Source organism: Sinocyclocheilus anshuiensis, unplaced genomic scaffold (genome assembly GCF_001515605.1).
Source record: "Sinocyclocheilus anshuiensis isolate Anshui unplaced genomic scaffold, SAMN03320099.WGS_v1.1 scaffold412, whole genome shotgun sequence".
NCBI lineage: Eukaryota > Metazoa > Chordata > Actinopteri > Cypriniformes > Cyprinidae > Sinocyclocheilus > Sinocyclocheilus anshuiensis.
In genome coordinates, this window is record NW_015558661.1 from 874832 (window position 1) to 892766 (window position 17935).

General features: G+C 37.6%; 1 protein-coding gene and 1 pseudogene across 1 annotated transcript; one reads left to right on the forward strand and one right to left on the reverse strand.

The window, feature by feature from the left end:
* Positions 1 to 12963: 12963 nt before the first annotated feature.
* LOC107681115 (growth arrest and DNA damage-inducible protein GADD45 gamma-like) lies at positions 12964 to 14086 on the reverse strand (annotated as a pseudogene).
* Positions 14087 to 16914: 2828 nt separating this feature from the next.
* On the forward strand, positions 16915 to 17935 carry gadd45gb.1 (growth arrest and DNA-damage-inducible, gamma b, tandem duplicate 1). The gene is made up of 3 exons (XM_016477275.1): positions 16915 to 17109; positions 17220 to 17427; positions 17540 to 17935. Exons 1-3 carry the CDS (start codon positions 16967 to 16969, stop codon positions 17651 to 17653), a joined length of 465 nt encoding a protein of 154 aa, XP_016332761.1. The 5' UTR covers positions 16915 to 16966; the 3' UTR covers positions 17654 to 17935.

The window sequence follows — 17935 nt, forward strand, 5'->3', positions numbered from 1 at the left end:
CTGTGCAGTTTAATTTCACCTTTTGTATCATTAGCCCATCAAAAATATCTAATCACGTCACATTCTCTGTATTTTACAGATGTTCACATGTACTTGAGTTGAGCGGTAATAAATTTCACACTCAAAGCTTTATTGCCTAAAGGGTCTCTTAAGAATTCTGATGTAATGTAAGACTAAAAACTTATTTGGGATTTTATTACAGCCCCCCTGTGCGCACCCCACCCCCTGTACATGTGCGTGTGAATGGGTGTAATTTATGATGGACAGGGTTTAAAAACATTCCTCACTGTAAATGAACGGCTGCATTTCAGCGTGGTAATAATGGACCATCAGCATATCATTTATCGGAACATGAAATATGCAACAAGTTTGCATTTGTTTTGCTTCCATTTATCACCAATGACACATTGTGGCACTCGGAGCCCTTGAATATATTAACAAAGCAAAATGTTGGGAATAATGGCAATGCGTTTTTAATGCTTGACTCCTCAGGCAAACTGAGTATTGAGTGCACACTGATGAATTAGGAGAAACAAGATGATAAAACAGAATTGTTACAATTCAGCTGGCAATAGAATCGGTTTGATATGCAAGTTTGATAGAGAATAATTTTACCAAGCACATAAAAACAAATGAGGCTATTAAGTTTCTCTTTATTAGTTTCCTCCAAATGCTGAATTTTAAAGCTGCATAAAATATTTGTAGATTACACAACAGGTCAAAGTGTGTGTTTTTTTTCTTTTCTCTGTTTGTGCTTCAAACGTCTGCTTCTAAAAGCCTCTTATGAAAATCAAATTAACATTCATCAAAGTTTTCCTTGCAGTTCAGAACCATTGACTCTTAAATGTCTCTAATCAAGCTTATAAACGCTGACGTTTTGGCTGCCTCATTAGACAACCTGACCTCTGTGATGTCAGACGCTCGCTTCAGGACAGAAAGAACTCATCAGGGTTTATTTATTTAATCATTTAGGAAGCGGATGCTTTTCCAGCCCCCTCTTTGCATAATTTGCTGGTAACATTATTAGCTCACATTATGTGCATAATCATTTTCTGTTGGTCCACTGAGGCATCTGGCATGGCCGTGACATTGGGGTTTGCTTGTGGGCTAATTTGTTTGATTATGCATAACATGTATAAGTATGGACGTAGATCGCAGCATATGACTTCACTCGATCACTTTTATTTCAGATTCAGATTAAAGGTATCATTTAAACAGCAGCGATGTAAGTTTGATAACCCGCTGTGCTAAAGGCAAAGTCACAGTTATTTTCACTTTGCTTGTATAGTAATGTCAATACACCATAAGCATGGCTGAGTTTAAAAGAATTGTTCAGCCATAAATGAAAATTTCCTGCAAATGTACTCGCCCTCTGGCCATCCAAGATGTAAATAAGTTTGTTGGAGAAATGTAACATTACATCACTTGCTCATCAATGGGTCCTCTGCAGTGAATGGGTGCCGTCAGAATGAGAATTCAAGTAATCGACAAGACACCATTCCGAAAATTAACATCTTGTGAAGCAAAAACCTGCATGTTTGTATAAACAAATCCATCATTAAAACTTTTATAAATTCAAACCATTGCTTCTGTCTAAAATTTGATTCATCTCTCCATAATATTGCTTTCTCTAGTTCATTCTCCAGTCGCTTCATCTGAATCAAGAGAGAAATATGCACAGATAAAGCACCTTTTACAAGTGAAAAACAGTTCTAAACAAATGTCAGTTGAGTCAATTTGCACCAAATTTCATTTTTGGGTAAACTATTCTTTTAAAGAAATGCTATGTTCACTACAATTAACAGCAGTACAATTGAAGTGAATGGGGCTAATCCGTGAATGTTGAAATACTCACTTCAAACATGATTTCAATATGAAAAAAAATTGCTTAACCTTTCCTGTGTAAAGTTACATCCAGTTTTACAACTTTGTTGCCATGATAATGCAACACCTAAAACACTAAAGTAATGAGAAAATGGGTGAGACGACTTCAGTTCTTGTCAGAACCTGTGCAATTTGAGCTGTAACGGAATTTTTTTTTTTTTAGGAAAATTATACTTTTATAGTTTTATTAATTATAAGCTTAACACTTATTTCAAAAATATGCCCTCTTTGGTTCTGAAGTATGGCCTCTCATAACCTCAGATTTTACTTTTTGTCTTTTTCATTTTTATAGAAAACAAGGTACGAGTGGAAATTGTTTTGTGGTAATAAACATTATGACACAAATTCTGTTGAGTTTAGCTTGTATCGAAGCTGGAATATTCCTTTTTAAGGCTTTATTTATTTAAGACTGCTCTTGTTATATTTCAGAAAAATAGCCTTCAGTGATGCAACAGAGCCCCAATGTCTCATTGATGTAGGTGGTACTTTCAGCCTTACGCTTTTGTTCAAAAGTAAATGTCATGAGACAAGACAACATGCAGGGGAAAACTGTTTTTTTAATAACATGCCTAGATGAAAGCAAAAATCACTCCAATGCAAGAAATGCATGAAAAAAACATTGGCAATATGCATGAAATGCCAAGACCTTAATTTATGATGTCGTACATACTGTATCTGGACACGCATCATTCCAGATGCTCTTTGTTTCCTTGTACAGTCTGATCCACAGGCCTTGCAAACATAGCTTTACCGCTAAATTTGCTTTTTATATAGGCGACGTCATCCAGAAATGAAAGATGATCATTTTCAGCAGGCAGCAGTGGTACGATAGCTGTGGTCCATGTGTACTCCCACACTGAACTTCAATACAGCACACCACAAGAATTCATTTGATCTCCTGCTCCTCAGAGGGAGTCTGAGCACAGCTCTCTGCGCTGGTATGGGATTTTGGGTTGAGTCATGGCCAGGATTGTTAAATTAGTTCAGTAATTTTGTTAAAAAGAGAGACAATTCTTTGCAAGCCATCTCTTTATCCCATGCGCCACTGTACTAATGATACCACAAATCACTGATGCAAGAATTGAATCGCATGAGCTAAGGTCATTTATAATATATATATACTTTTTAAAGTACTAAACTTTTTGGCTACAGTGTTGTAAAGCTATATATATATCTTTTATTTTTAGGGATCAAATGGACTGGGTGGCACTAGCATTAGGGATTTTATATCAAAATCTTCATATGCCTAACAGGGTAGCTCTGACGTAATCTGTTCACACATGTCTTTTCTTATATAATCCAGTCCCAGGCAACTGTGTGGTTAGCTGCAGTGTTTTTTATATACAGTGGGTACGGAAAGTATTCAGACCCCCTTCAATTTTTCACTCTTTGTTATATTGCAGCCATTTGCTAAAATCATTTAAGTTAATTTTTTTTCCTCATTAATGTACACACAGCACCCCATATTGACAGAAAAACACAGAATCGTTGACATTTTTGCAGATTTATTAAAAAAGAAAAACTGAAATATCACATGGTCCTAAGTATTCAGACCCTTTGCTCAGTATTTAGTAGAAGCACCCTTTTGATCTAATACAGCCATGAGTCTTTTTGGGAAAGATGCAGCCTATAATAAAACCTGCAGTTAAGTTAGACTACCATGCAATCATTCAGGCTAGCTCGACCAGACGACCACACAGCCTGTTGAGACTATTTTACTTCATTGATGTAGTTCATCTGTAAGAGGCCTTAGTAACCACTAGGTGGAGACAGCAACCCATGACAGACTGTCGGTCGCCGTGATTTTGTCAAGTAAGACATGTTCCTGGATCAGCATCTTTTGTTGATTCTGGATCAACATAACTGTCCAAAAATATAGACTAAACCCAATCTCTACCCCTAAACCTAACTCTACCCATCATTTATTCCTAAAAACAGTATGAAATTATAGCTGATTAAGAAGGGTGTAGAAGCACCTAACCCTGATTGTAAGCCTAAAACAGATATTTCCTGAAAAGTTATCCCTCAATTCTGATTGGTTGATAGGAATGTTGTTCCAGGATCAACAAGGATGTTGATCCAGGAACGTTGTACTTGGTGAAATCAAGCTCACCACAGACTGTCATCATCATCAGCTGATGTTATTTATCCTTTAAAGCTAGAAATTACATTTCATTAAAATTTTTGGTTACACTTTATTTTAAGGTGTCCTTTTTTAAGTGTAATTATACATTGAAGTACTGAGTAATAATAGCCTAGTTAACAACATATACTTTAGGGCTAGGGTTTCGCTTAGGGTTAGCTGCTTTTAATTTAATTATGCATTTAGTTATGTATAATTTACTGTTAAGTACATAAGTACATGTAATGTGCAGCAATAAGATAACACAAAAATACATTTTTAATGAGTTACATTATTAAAATGTCTTTGTAAATGTTATATCAGTTTAATGATATCTGATATAGAATTGCAGAATTGGATTTATGTTGCATGAACAGTTTTCTTTTAGTTCATTCAGAAAAGAAAATTGTGATATAATGCCTCTAAAAATGATATATTTGTTTGTTTGTTTGAGATTTAGATTTAGAGATTTTATAGTGAGTTACATTTTGTTATTGCATTATTAGTCTTTATTGGTCATTCATTTAAATATTATATTATCCTGTAGGCAATATTTTAATACATAAACAAAGTATAGCTTTACAGAACAAATACAAATTATTATAAATGTGGCATATCTGCAAATAAAATAAATGTATTATTATTATTATTATTATTATTATTATTATTATTATTATAAGAAGCACTAATAAAAGGTTTAAAAAAAAATTATACAAAAAAATCAGAAAAGGAAAACCATAATATGCCTCAAGATTTGTTCTTAGTTTTTAGAGTTACGAGAGTGTATAGTGTAGTCTATAGTATAGGTTAAAATTATCATTTATTCCCCAAATTCTTAAATTTTTCTTCCTCTAGTGGTAGTTGATGGTCAGTTAGACTGGATATTTTAACTAGATTCATTAGTATTAAATTATTGTTTACATCTATTTATTTACATATATGCCTATATATACAATTACAAATGTCTGTGCCGAGTGTATTCTGCAAACGCAATTTCCCTACGGGGATAAATAAATACTACTACTATTTCCGCAATTAACTAATAACCGCTGAATTATAACACTCATAGCTCATGGCTGTTATGTATACATTTTTATATTAGGTATTTATACACGCTGTACTGAAAAAAAAATTGTGCAGGAAACAGAAGCTGATGAAAATAGCGAGCCCTGTATTTTACAGAAGTACCACAAGAGGGCGCCCATTATACATTAGTCACCACTGTTTGTCAGTGACAAGCTTCTTCAAGGCTCTCTAGATTAATTATCTTGGGCCTCTTTGAACTTTTTCCTTAAAATAGCTACTGTGTAGCTCCTTCTCACATGCACTCTGTAAAACAAAGCAAGCTGCATACATAATAAATGTACTGTGAAGACATTTCTTTTCACAAAAGTATTTTTAAACACAGGCTGTTTTTAAATTCTTGAAATTCTGCTAAAGTCATAAAGGAGTCATTTAAAGCTAAATACGTTCTGTTCCTAAGAACATCAAAACTAAAGTCTACACAACTGCACCCACTTTTAAACTGCACATGACTTGCTTTGAAGGGGAATAAATTCATAAATACCCCAAAGCTAAATATGAAGACTTTTGTTTGCTGAATTCTTAGTGGTTGTTTAAGCTGTGATAAAAGGTACCGCTGATTTCCAGACAAAAGACGAGGATCCTTTGCCCATATGGCCGCCCTGTGGGACTCTTTTGTGAAGTGATGGATATACTCGCCTTAAAGGCTGTCATCTCTAAAAGTTTTTTTTTTCATCAGATCAGACCACCACACCTTTTCCCCCATCCCTCCGCCTCCCTTTACTGCCACGAGATGGTCGTATCTCCAAAGTGTGCCTTTGGTTTTTGAACACAATCCTCAATACCCGTTGTCCTCTACATACCCCCACCGGTTCCAGACTTTGTGTTTATGAAAGGGGCATCTCAAATGTCCTGTGCAGGCGCAGCAGCTGCCACTGCGACCACGCCATTCTTTCAGAAGTTCAACAAAGGGAGGGGAGTTATTTCTCTCTTTTTTTTTCCTTTGACAGGAGGCTCTGTGCACTTTTGTGTTCTAACACACCACTGATTCCCCCCTCCTTTGAGTCTTTGAGTTTAGGAGCAGGAGAGGAGGCTGCAGCTTTTGTCTGCTCATAGATGGGGGGAGACTTTCTGCACCTCCTCCTTTTAACCATCTGATACGGCTCCTCTGGGCCCAAGCTGCGCCCGACAACAGAGCCATGGCACAGCTGGCCACTACAGACAAACTCCCTGACCCAAACCCCCTAAACCACAACCAATCCGGCCTAGTCCAGCGCTATCAAGACAGACTGCAAAGGGTGGTAAGCCTCCAGCGATCTTCAAGAGCCATAACAATGTCTGGCAGATAGAGCTGCATTTTGTCAACAGTTGCCAGCATAGATCAGCTCTGCACGCCCTTGATCTGGCGCTGATATGTGGCTGACACTTCTGTAATGAGACAATGGATTGGGCATACAAACATGCTTTCTTATCGCTGCAAGTGTAGACGGAGACAGAAGTACACAATATGCAATTACATAGATGGGGGAGCCTCTCTGCACCTCCTCCTTTTAACCATCTGATACGGCTCCTCAGGGCCCAAGCTGCGCCCGACAACAGAGCCATGGCACAGCTGGCCACTACAGACAAACTCCCTGACCCAAACCCCCTAAACCACAACCAATCCGGCCTAGTCCAGCGCTATCAAGACAGACTGCAAAGGGTGGTAAGCCTCCAGCGATCTTCAAGAGCCATAACAATGTCTGGCAGATAGAGCTGCATTTTGTCAACAGTTGCCAGCATAGATCAGCTCTGCACGCCCTTGATCTGGCGCTGATATGAGGCTGACACTTCTGTAATGAGACAATGGATTGGGCATACAAACATGCTTTCTTATCGCTGCAAGTGTAGACGGAGACAGAAGTACACAATATGCAATTAGTGAGCAACACCTGTTAAAGGGCCAGTTCACCTAAACATGAAAACTTTTTCATTTATTCACCCTCATGTTGTTCCACACACTTTCCTCCACAAAAGAAGATATTTTGAAGGATGTTTCAGCTGTTTTTGCTTATGCAGTGAGTGGCTTTGTATGGACAAATGTGGGTTTTTTCCACTAACTCCACTCTCTATTGCTCAGATGTTTTACTTTTTCTACAAATAGCATATTACTTATCTATGCTTTGTGTGAACAGCATCTATCACTACTTGCAATTACAGTTTTTTTTTTCAACTGCTTACACACAAAATCTTTACTCGTCACACAATTTCTAAAACCTGACACTCAAACACCAGAAGCACACACCAAATCTGCAAAACCATACACTAAATCTCGGTCTTTGACTCAGGTTTCAATTTCATAAAACACTTTTTGCAAAACACAACACACCGTTCTCTATGTAACACACAAAAATCTAACAGGGATTAATATTATGGCAAAGGTGTTTGCAAATGTTTGCTTTTGAGATGTGTTTGTGATATTTTGAATGCAGTGCTTCATTTTGCCGAGATGTGAGGCATTTTGCATTTTGTGTGTGCAATTCTTGGATTTGTGTGTACAGTTTTGAAAAAAAAGGTTTGAAAATGTGTGCAAGCAGTAGAAAAAAACTGTAGTGTAAATAAGATGCAGTGCAATTAGTTGCAAACATCTACCGCTATTTACACTTATATAATTTAAACACAAATTGTGGTTACATTTACTGTTGTTTAGTGAGTTTTCACAGACAAAATCCAGTTATTTCAATATGAAATCCACACAAGTTGGAATTTCATGTGAGGACGAAAGATTTCTCAGTGCAGATTTCACAGCGGGTTCAAGTTGGTCACCAGCAGAAAGCTACTTGTTTTGAAAGCATCTTTACACTATTGACCTTTTTTGCTTGTAAAATTGCGCTATGACCACCTTTAGTGTAAATAGTCGCCCTCTGCCATTTTAAATAGTTTTTAAATGCTGAAAATTAAATGCTACAATTTAATATTTGCATCATCTTGTGCCATATAAATCAAGCTAGTTTGGGTTGCCTGCTAAATCAAAATGAGATTTATTGAGACTAAAGCTCCACATGTAGTTGAATGTTTGAGCAGGTGATGTGGAGGCCCTGGCGCTCGTGCAGGGCTGTCAGCTTTAGGCAGGAGGGCTGACCTTCTGACCCTGTTCATAAAGACAGCTGCTTGCATAATGAGTAATTACCATACACTGCAGACTGGAGCCTCTCTTACCGCACGCTATAATCTGCAGGCCTGCTTTCCAGCCTGCCAGGGCAACACACAACCAGAATGAATTAACCAGAGTGAAATGTGAAAGTTTGGAGTAATTAAGCTTTTTAATAATTTTGAAAAATGTCTCTTATGCTCACCAATTTGATAAAAAATACAGTGAATTTGTTATATTATGTAATATTAAATAATATTATTTAAGAAGTGTTTTCTATTCTAATATATTTTAGAATGTCATTTATACCTTTGATGGTAAAGCTGAATTTTCAGCAGCCAGTACTCAGTCTTCAGTGTCACATGATCCTTCAAAATTCATTGTTAATAATGATTCCTATTATTGATGTTCAAAGTGTTGTTTTTACTGCTTAATGTTTTTGTGAAAACCATTAAATATTTTTTTCAGGATTTTTTGATGAGTAGAAAGTGCAAAAGCACAGCATCTATTTGAAACTGAAATATTTGGTTACACTTTATTTTAAGGTGTCCTTGTTACAGTGTAATTATACATTTAAGTACGGAGTAATATTAATTAACGACATGTTCTTACTATATGATTAGGGTTAGGATTAGGGTTTGGCTTAGGGTTACTTACATGTAATTATTAGTGATTTCAAACGATTAATCGCGATTAATCGCATCCAAAATAAAAGTTTTTGTTTACATAATATATGTATGTGTGCTGTGTATATTTATTATGTATATATAAATACACACATGCATGTATATTTTTCAGAAAAATATGTTATGTTTATATATTAAATATATTTATTTATAATATAAATGATATGAATATAAATATAGACATGGAAATACATGTAAATATTTTCAAAATATATACTGTATGTGTGTGTATTTATATATACATAATAAATATACACAGAACACACTCATATATTATGCAAACAAAAACTTTTATTTTGTAGGCGATTAATTGCGATTAATCGTTTGACAGCACTAGTAATTATGCATAATTTATTGTTATTATAATAGTAAGTCCATGTAACGTGAAACAAGGACACCTTAAAATAAAGTGTTACCAAATATTTTGTAACATCATAAATGTCTTTACTGTCACTTTTGACTGTACCTACCCCAAAATGTTGAATAGTAGTGCATTATGGTTCCCACAAAATTGTTAAGCAGCAAAAATCAGCATATTAAAATTATTTCTGAGGGATCATTTGACACTGAAGACTGCAATAATGAAAAATTTTGCTTTGCCATCACAGGAATAATTTACATTTTAAAATATTATATATGTTCATATTAATGATTTTCCAAATCAAATTAATACATGAAGTGATGTATGCATAGTAGAAGTGCACTGTAGTGTTTTTACCGAAAACCTTGTTGATTTTGTTGACGTCACAATCAAAACATTCCTCGTTTTGTATCACCCCAGGGCTGGTTCTTGCTAAGGTGTTTGTTGGGACAACAGAAATACCAATGGCGGTAGCCTGGGCAACAGGAGAGCCCTTCCCAATTCACCCTTCACCACCATCTGCTGCTGTTCCTGGGGTGTCTCTGCTTCGGGAGGAGGGGATGAGGGCTGGCTGAAAAGGCCACTCCAAACCATGCGATAGGAACACAGGGATAATGTAATATTATAATAAGGCAGTTAAAGCCCCTTACAGACCAAGACAGCTGGGAGGGGTGTATGCAGAGCAGCACTCTTCCACACACATGGCATGCTCTTATATCAATCAGTGTCTGGACGTGACAGCAGACCTCGACTCTGGAACATGTGTAGGCCCTCCCTCAGTCCTCCAAAGTGGTCCACCAGTAGAACACGTCCCCGTTGGAGGCCTTTGTGAGGGCCACTCTGTGCTGGAGGGGGGTGAGAGGCAGATATCCCGAGGGGACGGTTGTATAGCGACCGGCTTGTGCCAGGCACAGGGCCGCCCCGTCCCTCTTCCTCGCCTCCCCCTGCGAGGCACCTTCACTCCAGCTCATTATGCAGCAGAGCAGATGGAGAGGTTTTTGTGGCCTAGTCTCTGGGTAGGTTTTAGGGCTTGGCTTTATTTGTATTCTGCAGGCACTGGCTGTCTGAAAGAGCACAATGGAGCTCGCCTGCATGCTGACTTATTGTTCTGCAGGGGCTTATTTGATTGCTTCTTTACCCTTTTGGTAGTTTAAAACAAAGAGTGAGTTGCAGGGGTGATGCAAATTCAGCTGCACCCTGAGGCATGATATGTTTCTGAATGTTAAAAATATGAAATGCATAGCTTGATTAAAAGATAAGTTGAGAAACAGTTGCTTATAACTTTTGGTTCTATCTTATATAACTTCTGCAATCATGCTCATTATTTTAATGTGGTATAAGAGTAGGTGACTTGAGATACCTTGCATGCAATGCTCAATCTAAATCTGTTTCAAACTATGTCTGCAAACTAACCAAGTCTGCTAAGTCTTGCACAATTATACATGGTTTTTATGGCTTCGTGTTAATGGAATTATTTCTTTTTACTTTTAAAAAATGTTCACTGCAGAACCATTTTAAAGGTAAAAAGTAAAAAGAAAAGCAAAAAGAAAGTTAAAGAAATGGGGAGAACGATCCAAGAGTGATCGGATATTTTCATTTACATTCATATTTAAAAATATATAAATATTTAGGTTTTTTTTTAAGTCTATGGACAGCATGTCAATTGCCAAAGGTTACATGTGCTAAAAGCTACAATCTCATATAATTACTTTCTTGTTTCACAACATAATAATAAGTTTGAGACTATGGGGGAAGTGTGGGAGGGTGGCCAGATGGCACTTTCTTAACCAATCAGATGCTGTTGTTAGGAAGGTTCTGTTATCTTAGCTGAGCAGAGGAAATCACACTTCACTAATATATGCAGGAGGAAGTTCAGTCAGTATTAGAGATTCTTTTGAATCAGTACACTAATATATGCTGATGATTCATTTAGGTTGATGTTACTTTAGTTAATCGGACACACTTTATTAGAAGCTGTAGTAGCAAAAATATATGTAGTTTGTTTAATTTGTAGATAATTAATCCTCCCCAATGCTTTCTTGATCTATCACTCTTGTGGAAAGGCTTAACTTTCATTGGAAAATGCATTTAACACGTTCTATCACAATGTGCCTGAGGTGAATGAGACTATTGTGTAATATCTTGTATAATTAACAATGCACTTTAAACCATGTTTAATGTGTTAAACAAATGTAAATGTGAAGCTTCAAAGCAATGAAGTCAAAATTTGTGTAAACTTGTGTGAAGTTTTCAGTGCAGTCTGCAGTAGTTGTTAGCAGACAACTTTGAATTGCATAGTGTACTTTTTGCTTAACTATTTCAACTAAATTGGCTAAAAATAATAAAATGCAATAAAATATATTGCCGAAAAAGAGAAGCTATGGCTTAGTTATGACTAAACTCAGGATCCGTACGTCTGTGTATTTTTTCTCTACAATACTAATGCAAAAAAAATCTGCTATTTTACTGTTATTGCTGTTTTCTTTCTTGCTGACTGTTTACAACAAACATCAACAGGACAGAGATAACAACCACTTACATGTCTCCATGTTTTGGCCATCCGTACACCAGCAGTCTGAGATATTAAGTAGTAATATTGAGTTACCATGCATGGAATCCTCATTTATATTATTTTAAAGCTGTTCAAAGAAAGGCCTTCATTTCATAACTCTGAATATGTAATTATGTAATGATTGTTTTATTGCTTATATATTAGAGTTAACAGTGCATTTATACTGTGGTTACTAAAAAACTTAATTTCTTTCTTCATTACTGTAGATGTTTTGGTGAGTTAATTAGGACTATAAATGACATCTTTTTGGGTGAGATCAGGTTTGTCCCTCATTACAGATTATACTGGTTTAGCTTTATGATTTCTTCTGTGCTTCTGTTGAGCAAATGTTTACATAAAAGTGCAACTTTCATTATAAGATCTAAATGTTATTGGTTAATTTTATAAGCGATGTCCATCTCATTCATCATGAACTCACAAGCTAATCAGGCTGATTTAGAGATAAATGTAGCCTACATTTAGAAATTAACCTTATAGTTTTTAGGCCTTTGTGGGAAGACTACTCTGTAATGTTTTAGTATAAAAGTCAACTCGCATAAAAATTGAGAGCATGCATATAGTGTTTTCAGTTTTTGTGAGTAAAAATTATGACATTAATGAAATATTCTGCTTATTAAGGTTTTCTCTGCAACCAAAGATGAGGCCCATGTCACTGACAGTTTCCTGCTGACTCAAAACACTTTTCATGACATGTACAAAAATAAGTTGCTTCACAAACAAGTTTAATTCAAACTATCTTTTATTTGTATTCATTTTTGACTCATACAAAATATCTAAAGTAAAATCTTCAGACAAATGTAATCATTTCCACATTTTTTTTTTCATTTTCCTTTGTCTTCTACAAACAAATTTAAGAGCATATTTAAATATTGTCTTTTTTTTGTAAATCACATTTTTCTAAAGTTGAACCTTTGGAGATTTTTAAGTTAGGTTTTTTTTCCGTTTTTTTTTTCTTTTATGTCATATTAATATTTCTAAAGTGAAACCTTTAGAGAATAAGACAATTCTGGAAAGTGGAAAGCACATTGCCGACAATAAGATACGTTATATTGTGCAGCAATTACATTTGTAAAAATGTCCGAGATGTTAAAGTCCATTTTTAAAAACGTTGCTTCGACGCACCGCCGCGTCCTCTGCGTGTCCAACGCATGCGATATTGCTCTGTGGAACAGAGGCAAAACTCGCTTCTCCTTCCTCTCCAAACCTCATCCGCACAAAGAATGAGGGCCATTGTGTCGCTCTCGTGGCATACCTGACCTCATTCACATAAAGAATGAGGATCATCTTGGCATGGACGGGACGAGGAACGACGTAGAACCGCGAGGGCCACTCGGGCCTGCCTCGCGCTGCCTGGACGGTTCAGCCTCCTCAGGAGCATCCAGGGATGTGGAAACATCAGCATCCTTGCTTCGAAGGATGAGTCGAGTATTCCTCAAGGTTTACAGCATCTCAACAGAGAAGAGTAAAGCTCCAGATCAACGCTCGAGCAGAGTGATCTCAGGAACCCACTCGTTATAGCTGCGACTTTCTTCACAGAACATGTGAAGCTTCTCCAGAGCTGGATCCTCCCACGAGTCCTCAGCTGGGTTCTGTTAAAACAGAGAGGAAGGGTTTTAAAAACCAAGTCTTGGGAGAAATTAACATGCTCTTGCATAAAGATGTTAGATATGAAAATATTCTCACCGTTATAAGGACACAGTGAGCGTCCTCAAGTTGACCCTTGGCACCAACAAGAGCGTTGAGACGTTTCAGGTCGTTTACTCTGACGATGCTGATGTCGTTGTCAAAGCAAAACGCTTGGATCAGAGTAAAATGAATCTGGAGAGCGATGTCGCACTCAAAGTCATCAGTGGCCAAAAGGCAGAAAGACACGCTATCAGGGTCCCTGTGAAAACAAAAGTAGGTTTGAAATGAGTTACCCCCAAACAGTAGCATAATAATATGGTCAAGTAGACATGGATTAGCTATCGCATGGAAGAAGTTCCTCCGAACTTACTCGTTCATTATTTTTGCGCATTCATAGACGCCAACAGTGAGGCGACCCTCCGCCTTGGCAGACAGCAGGGCTTCGGCAAGAGATTTTCCTTCATTCACCATCTTGGTTTGGATTGAAGTAGGCAGTAGCTGTGTTTGAAGTACAGTAGAGGCTCGAGCGGAGCGGAATAAATTGTGAGTGAGTTTCCAGACACGCGACCAGTACTTATAGTGGGAGAGTGGCACGCGTTTGCACCCCGCGTTCTGATTGGCTGTTCAGAACAATAAAGAAACGGACGTATCCAAGGCGCGTGCCTTTAGACATGCGTGACATCAATAGAACTGTAAGAAAGGATCAAACTCTGATCCTTTCACTTTTGTCCTAATTAAATAGAGCAACTTATTCTACTCAAAAGACGCGGCGTAAATTCAATGCGCGCATGTAGCATCAAGCTCACAGAGATAGTTTAGAAATGCTTTTTTGAGATGTGACATGCTATTATATCATCTAAAATGAGATGAAACATTTAAGCATTTTACAATTTTTGTCAATAGATATTGTTCATTGAAATGGTTTTACTGCTTTATGAACTATAATGCAAAAAAGCTGGTGGCCAACGCTGGCCAGTTTCAGATACGATAAACTTCCTTATATAAATTTTAACCTAACATATTGAAACAATCCAAACAAAATCAATCACATTATGAGTAACTTAACCAACATGTAGGCCTATACATTCCATCATTGCTCAATCCGCGAATAGTTAGGCATATTCGTTTTGGCGTGTTTTGATTGTTTCTAAAAATAGAGTTTAGCAAATAAGAGTGGTTAATTAATTGTAATGACAAACAACATATAGCTCGAGCAAGCATTTTTATTAAATACAAAATCTAGATAACGTGGTTATCAGAGATGGGTGAATTCACCAAACCTTTGGTGTTGATTTTATGTGCTGAAGGTTATTTATTACCTATTGCTGATTGTATCACATACGCGTGGCTAATTTGCATACCCAAGATGAGCGGACTAACGGCGCGTGGCATCTGGACGTGCTTCTCTTTTTGCTATGGAAACACTCCCCATCTGTTGATGGGGAAGACAAAGGATCAGCTGAGCAAATTTCTGCTGTATTTAGCAATTGAGACTTCTATCTATGCCTACAGATACAAACACTTTTTATAGTGCCTTTCGATAATAAACATGATATAAATATTCTTAACTGCATGTAGAATCAACAACCTTTAATGAGTAAGCCATAGGCCTATTTGTTTAGTTCCTATGCATGTAGCTTTTATTTAAATCTTCAACACATCTGACCAAACTTTTGGCTGACTTTTATTCCTTTGATGACAGCTAAGTCATATAGAGAAATATGCAATGGTTTTGTAACAGATGACTGTCTTAATCTGCAGCTGCAGGAGGGACTAAGTAAAAGCAATTGTTCGATTAGTCTGCTTTGCGCTCGAGCAGGTTTGTCTTGGAACACCTGTCACTCTTGCGCAGTAAGGGGGGCAGGGACGGGATGCCCGGATTGCAGATGTGATAGGCCTACTAGAACAATGCATCTATACTCGTTGCAAGTGTCTTTGCTATTTGAAACCAGTTCTTTCTTCTTCTTTGTTTTTGTGCTCTGTACTGTGTAAATAAAGCACAAATTTAAGCTCTATAGGACGTTCTGTATTTTGCAAGTGCATTTTTTCTTTTCTTTTTTAAAAGTTTTTAGGCTATAATTTTTATCGTTTGCATGTATGAAACTCAACTTGCAAAATATTAAATGTAATTTTACATTCTGTAGTTTTTCCTAGCTGCAGCTTCACTTTAACCAAAAGTTTAACTGAATCTATGCACCATTCTAGACACACAACAAACTTGCACACAATAGTCATATGCGCTGCTGGGCTGCGAGGGGCCAATGGGGGCACCCTAAAGTGAGGCCTCTCCATCTGCTCCTGTTCTGCAGGGAAACAATAGGCCTATATCAGTCAGCGTCAACCTGTTATCTCGAGCCTCTCAAATAACCTAGAAACTCCTTTCTTTTCTTCCATAGCTACAAGCTTGCATTCGTAATGATCTGCGATTCTGATGTTTTTCTACATGATTCATAGCATAGGATTTTTTCCCCCAAATTATCTTTGTACAGATTTAAAACCACCTGTCAATAAAATGGCCAAAATATCAACGCATCTAAACGCGCGTCATTAAATGCGTTAAAGATGCAAATGTTTCTGCACGTGGAGAATATACGAATATAAACATTGCTGAATTTTCAGGGTGGCCTATACATTTGGAAAGTTGCCTCTGATCACGGGGTCCGTGGCTGTTGCAGGCCAGATTGGGCAGCGGGGCGTCATGGCACGCGCATCTTATTTGCATTTGTAAAGGCGTCTAATAATGGAAATTTCTGAACTCACAATAGGACCGTTTCAGTGTCCACAGATGGCCACACTCCACCTGTCTTTTGCGCTGAGGGCGGGGGATGCGATCCCTTATCCACATTTGCTCACTTTCACCATTAAATTCTCTACTAAAAATACTGAATTTCAGGCGAAAACATAGCTTGTAGAAATGTAATTTCACCCTCTGTAATATTTATATTTCGCTTTACTAAATACATTGCTAAATACCTACTAAATATTTAAATCAAAGTAGGCCTATAGGTCTAAAAGAGAAACGTATTCCAAGTAGAACAATGTTAAATGTTAAAGAGAGTGAGGAGAGATATTAGGCTACTTTTAAACTGTGTAAATATAACTTGCTTGGTCTGGAGTTAAACAAACAAAAAAACCACACACCGTACTAAAACATAACACATAGCAAAATAAATAAATATGCTTTTGTAAATAGTGTAAAAATATATTAATTAAATAAAAATAGACTACAGTATAAAAATAACATAGGGCCTACTGCTCAAACGTATTCGGTTTTATAAGATAAAACTGAAATGATAAAAAATAATTAATTGAAGTCTGCAGCAAGTCTTAAAAAGTAACATTACAGCCCTCATCAATCTGCCAAGAGCCGGAGTGTGACAATAACATTAGCATACCAATGCACCATTCAGACGAACCAATCAGAGAACGCTTCTTTCATAGCCACCACGAGCCGGGGAGTATAAAAGCAGCGAGCTCACGCCGTTAGAGCATTAATCCTTAAGGATTACATCCAGCTTCAGTTCTGCTATCTGCTCCTTGTGGAATTACTACCAGCATCATCATGACTCTTGAGGAAGTTCTCATCCAGAAGCCCAGCGAGAGAGCTCAGTGCACTGGAAAAGCACTGGAAGAAGTTTTGGTTTCTGCCAAAGCGAACGACCGCCTTACCACTGGCGTTTACGAGTCTGCCAAAGTTATGAATGTGTGAGTATGCTGTCTATTGTTTTTTTCTCTATGCAACATCTTTAATTAAGCGTTTCGATTGGTTTAGTAGTACACGTTGTGCTTATAATTTGCCTTTTCTTGTATTTCAGTGACCCAGACAGCGTGTCTTTCTGCGTCCTGGCGATGGATGAGGAGTTTGAGTGCGACATCGCTCTCCAAATCCACTTCACTCTCATCCAAGCCTTCTGTTTCGACAACGACATCAGCATCGTTAGAGTGAATGACATGCAACGTCTTTCTGAGATTGTTGGTGACAGTACTGAACAATTTGAGGATGCTCACTGCATTCTTATCACGGTATGTTTGCGCAAAAGAAAATAGTTTACACTCATTAGCAAAAGCAGAAACTATATGCATTTGCAACGTTTTGGGTGCCATGCTAAACTTGCATTTTTCTTCATCACAACAGAACCCAGCTGAGGACTCGTGGGAGGATCCAGCTCTGGAGAAGCTTCACATGTTCTGTGAAGAAAGTCGCAGCTATAACGAGTGGGTTCCTGAGATCACTCTGCTCGAGCGTTGATCTGGAGCTTTACTCTTCTCTGTTGAGATGCTGTAAACCTTGAGGAATACTCGACTCATCCTTCGAAGCAAGGATGCTGATGTTTCCACATCCCTGGATGCTCCTGAGGAGGCTGAACCGTCCAGGCAGCGCGAGGCAGGCCCGAGTGGCCCTCGCGGTTCTACGTCGTTCCTCGTCCCGTCCATGCCAAGATGATCCTCATTCTTTATGTGAACGAGGTCAGGTATGCCACGAGAGCGACACAATGGCCCTCATTCTTTGTGCGAATGAGGTTTGGAGAGG

Excerpts from the sequence above, each read along its gene's own strand:
- gadd45gb.1 (XM_016477275.1), top strand. The coding sequence starts at position 16,967 with ATGACTCTTGAGGAAGTTCTCATCCAGAAGCCCAGCGAGAGAGCTCAG. Across the intron at positions 17,110-17,219 it reads TCTGCCAAAGTTATGAATGT|TGACCCAGACAGCGTGTCTT; the intron begins GTGAGTATGCTG and ends CTTGTATTTCAG. Across the intron at positions 17,428-17,539 it reads CTCACTGCATTCTTATCACG|AACCCAGCTGAGGACTCGTG; the intron begins GTATGTTTGCGC and ends TCATCACAACAG.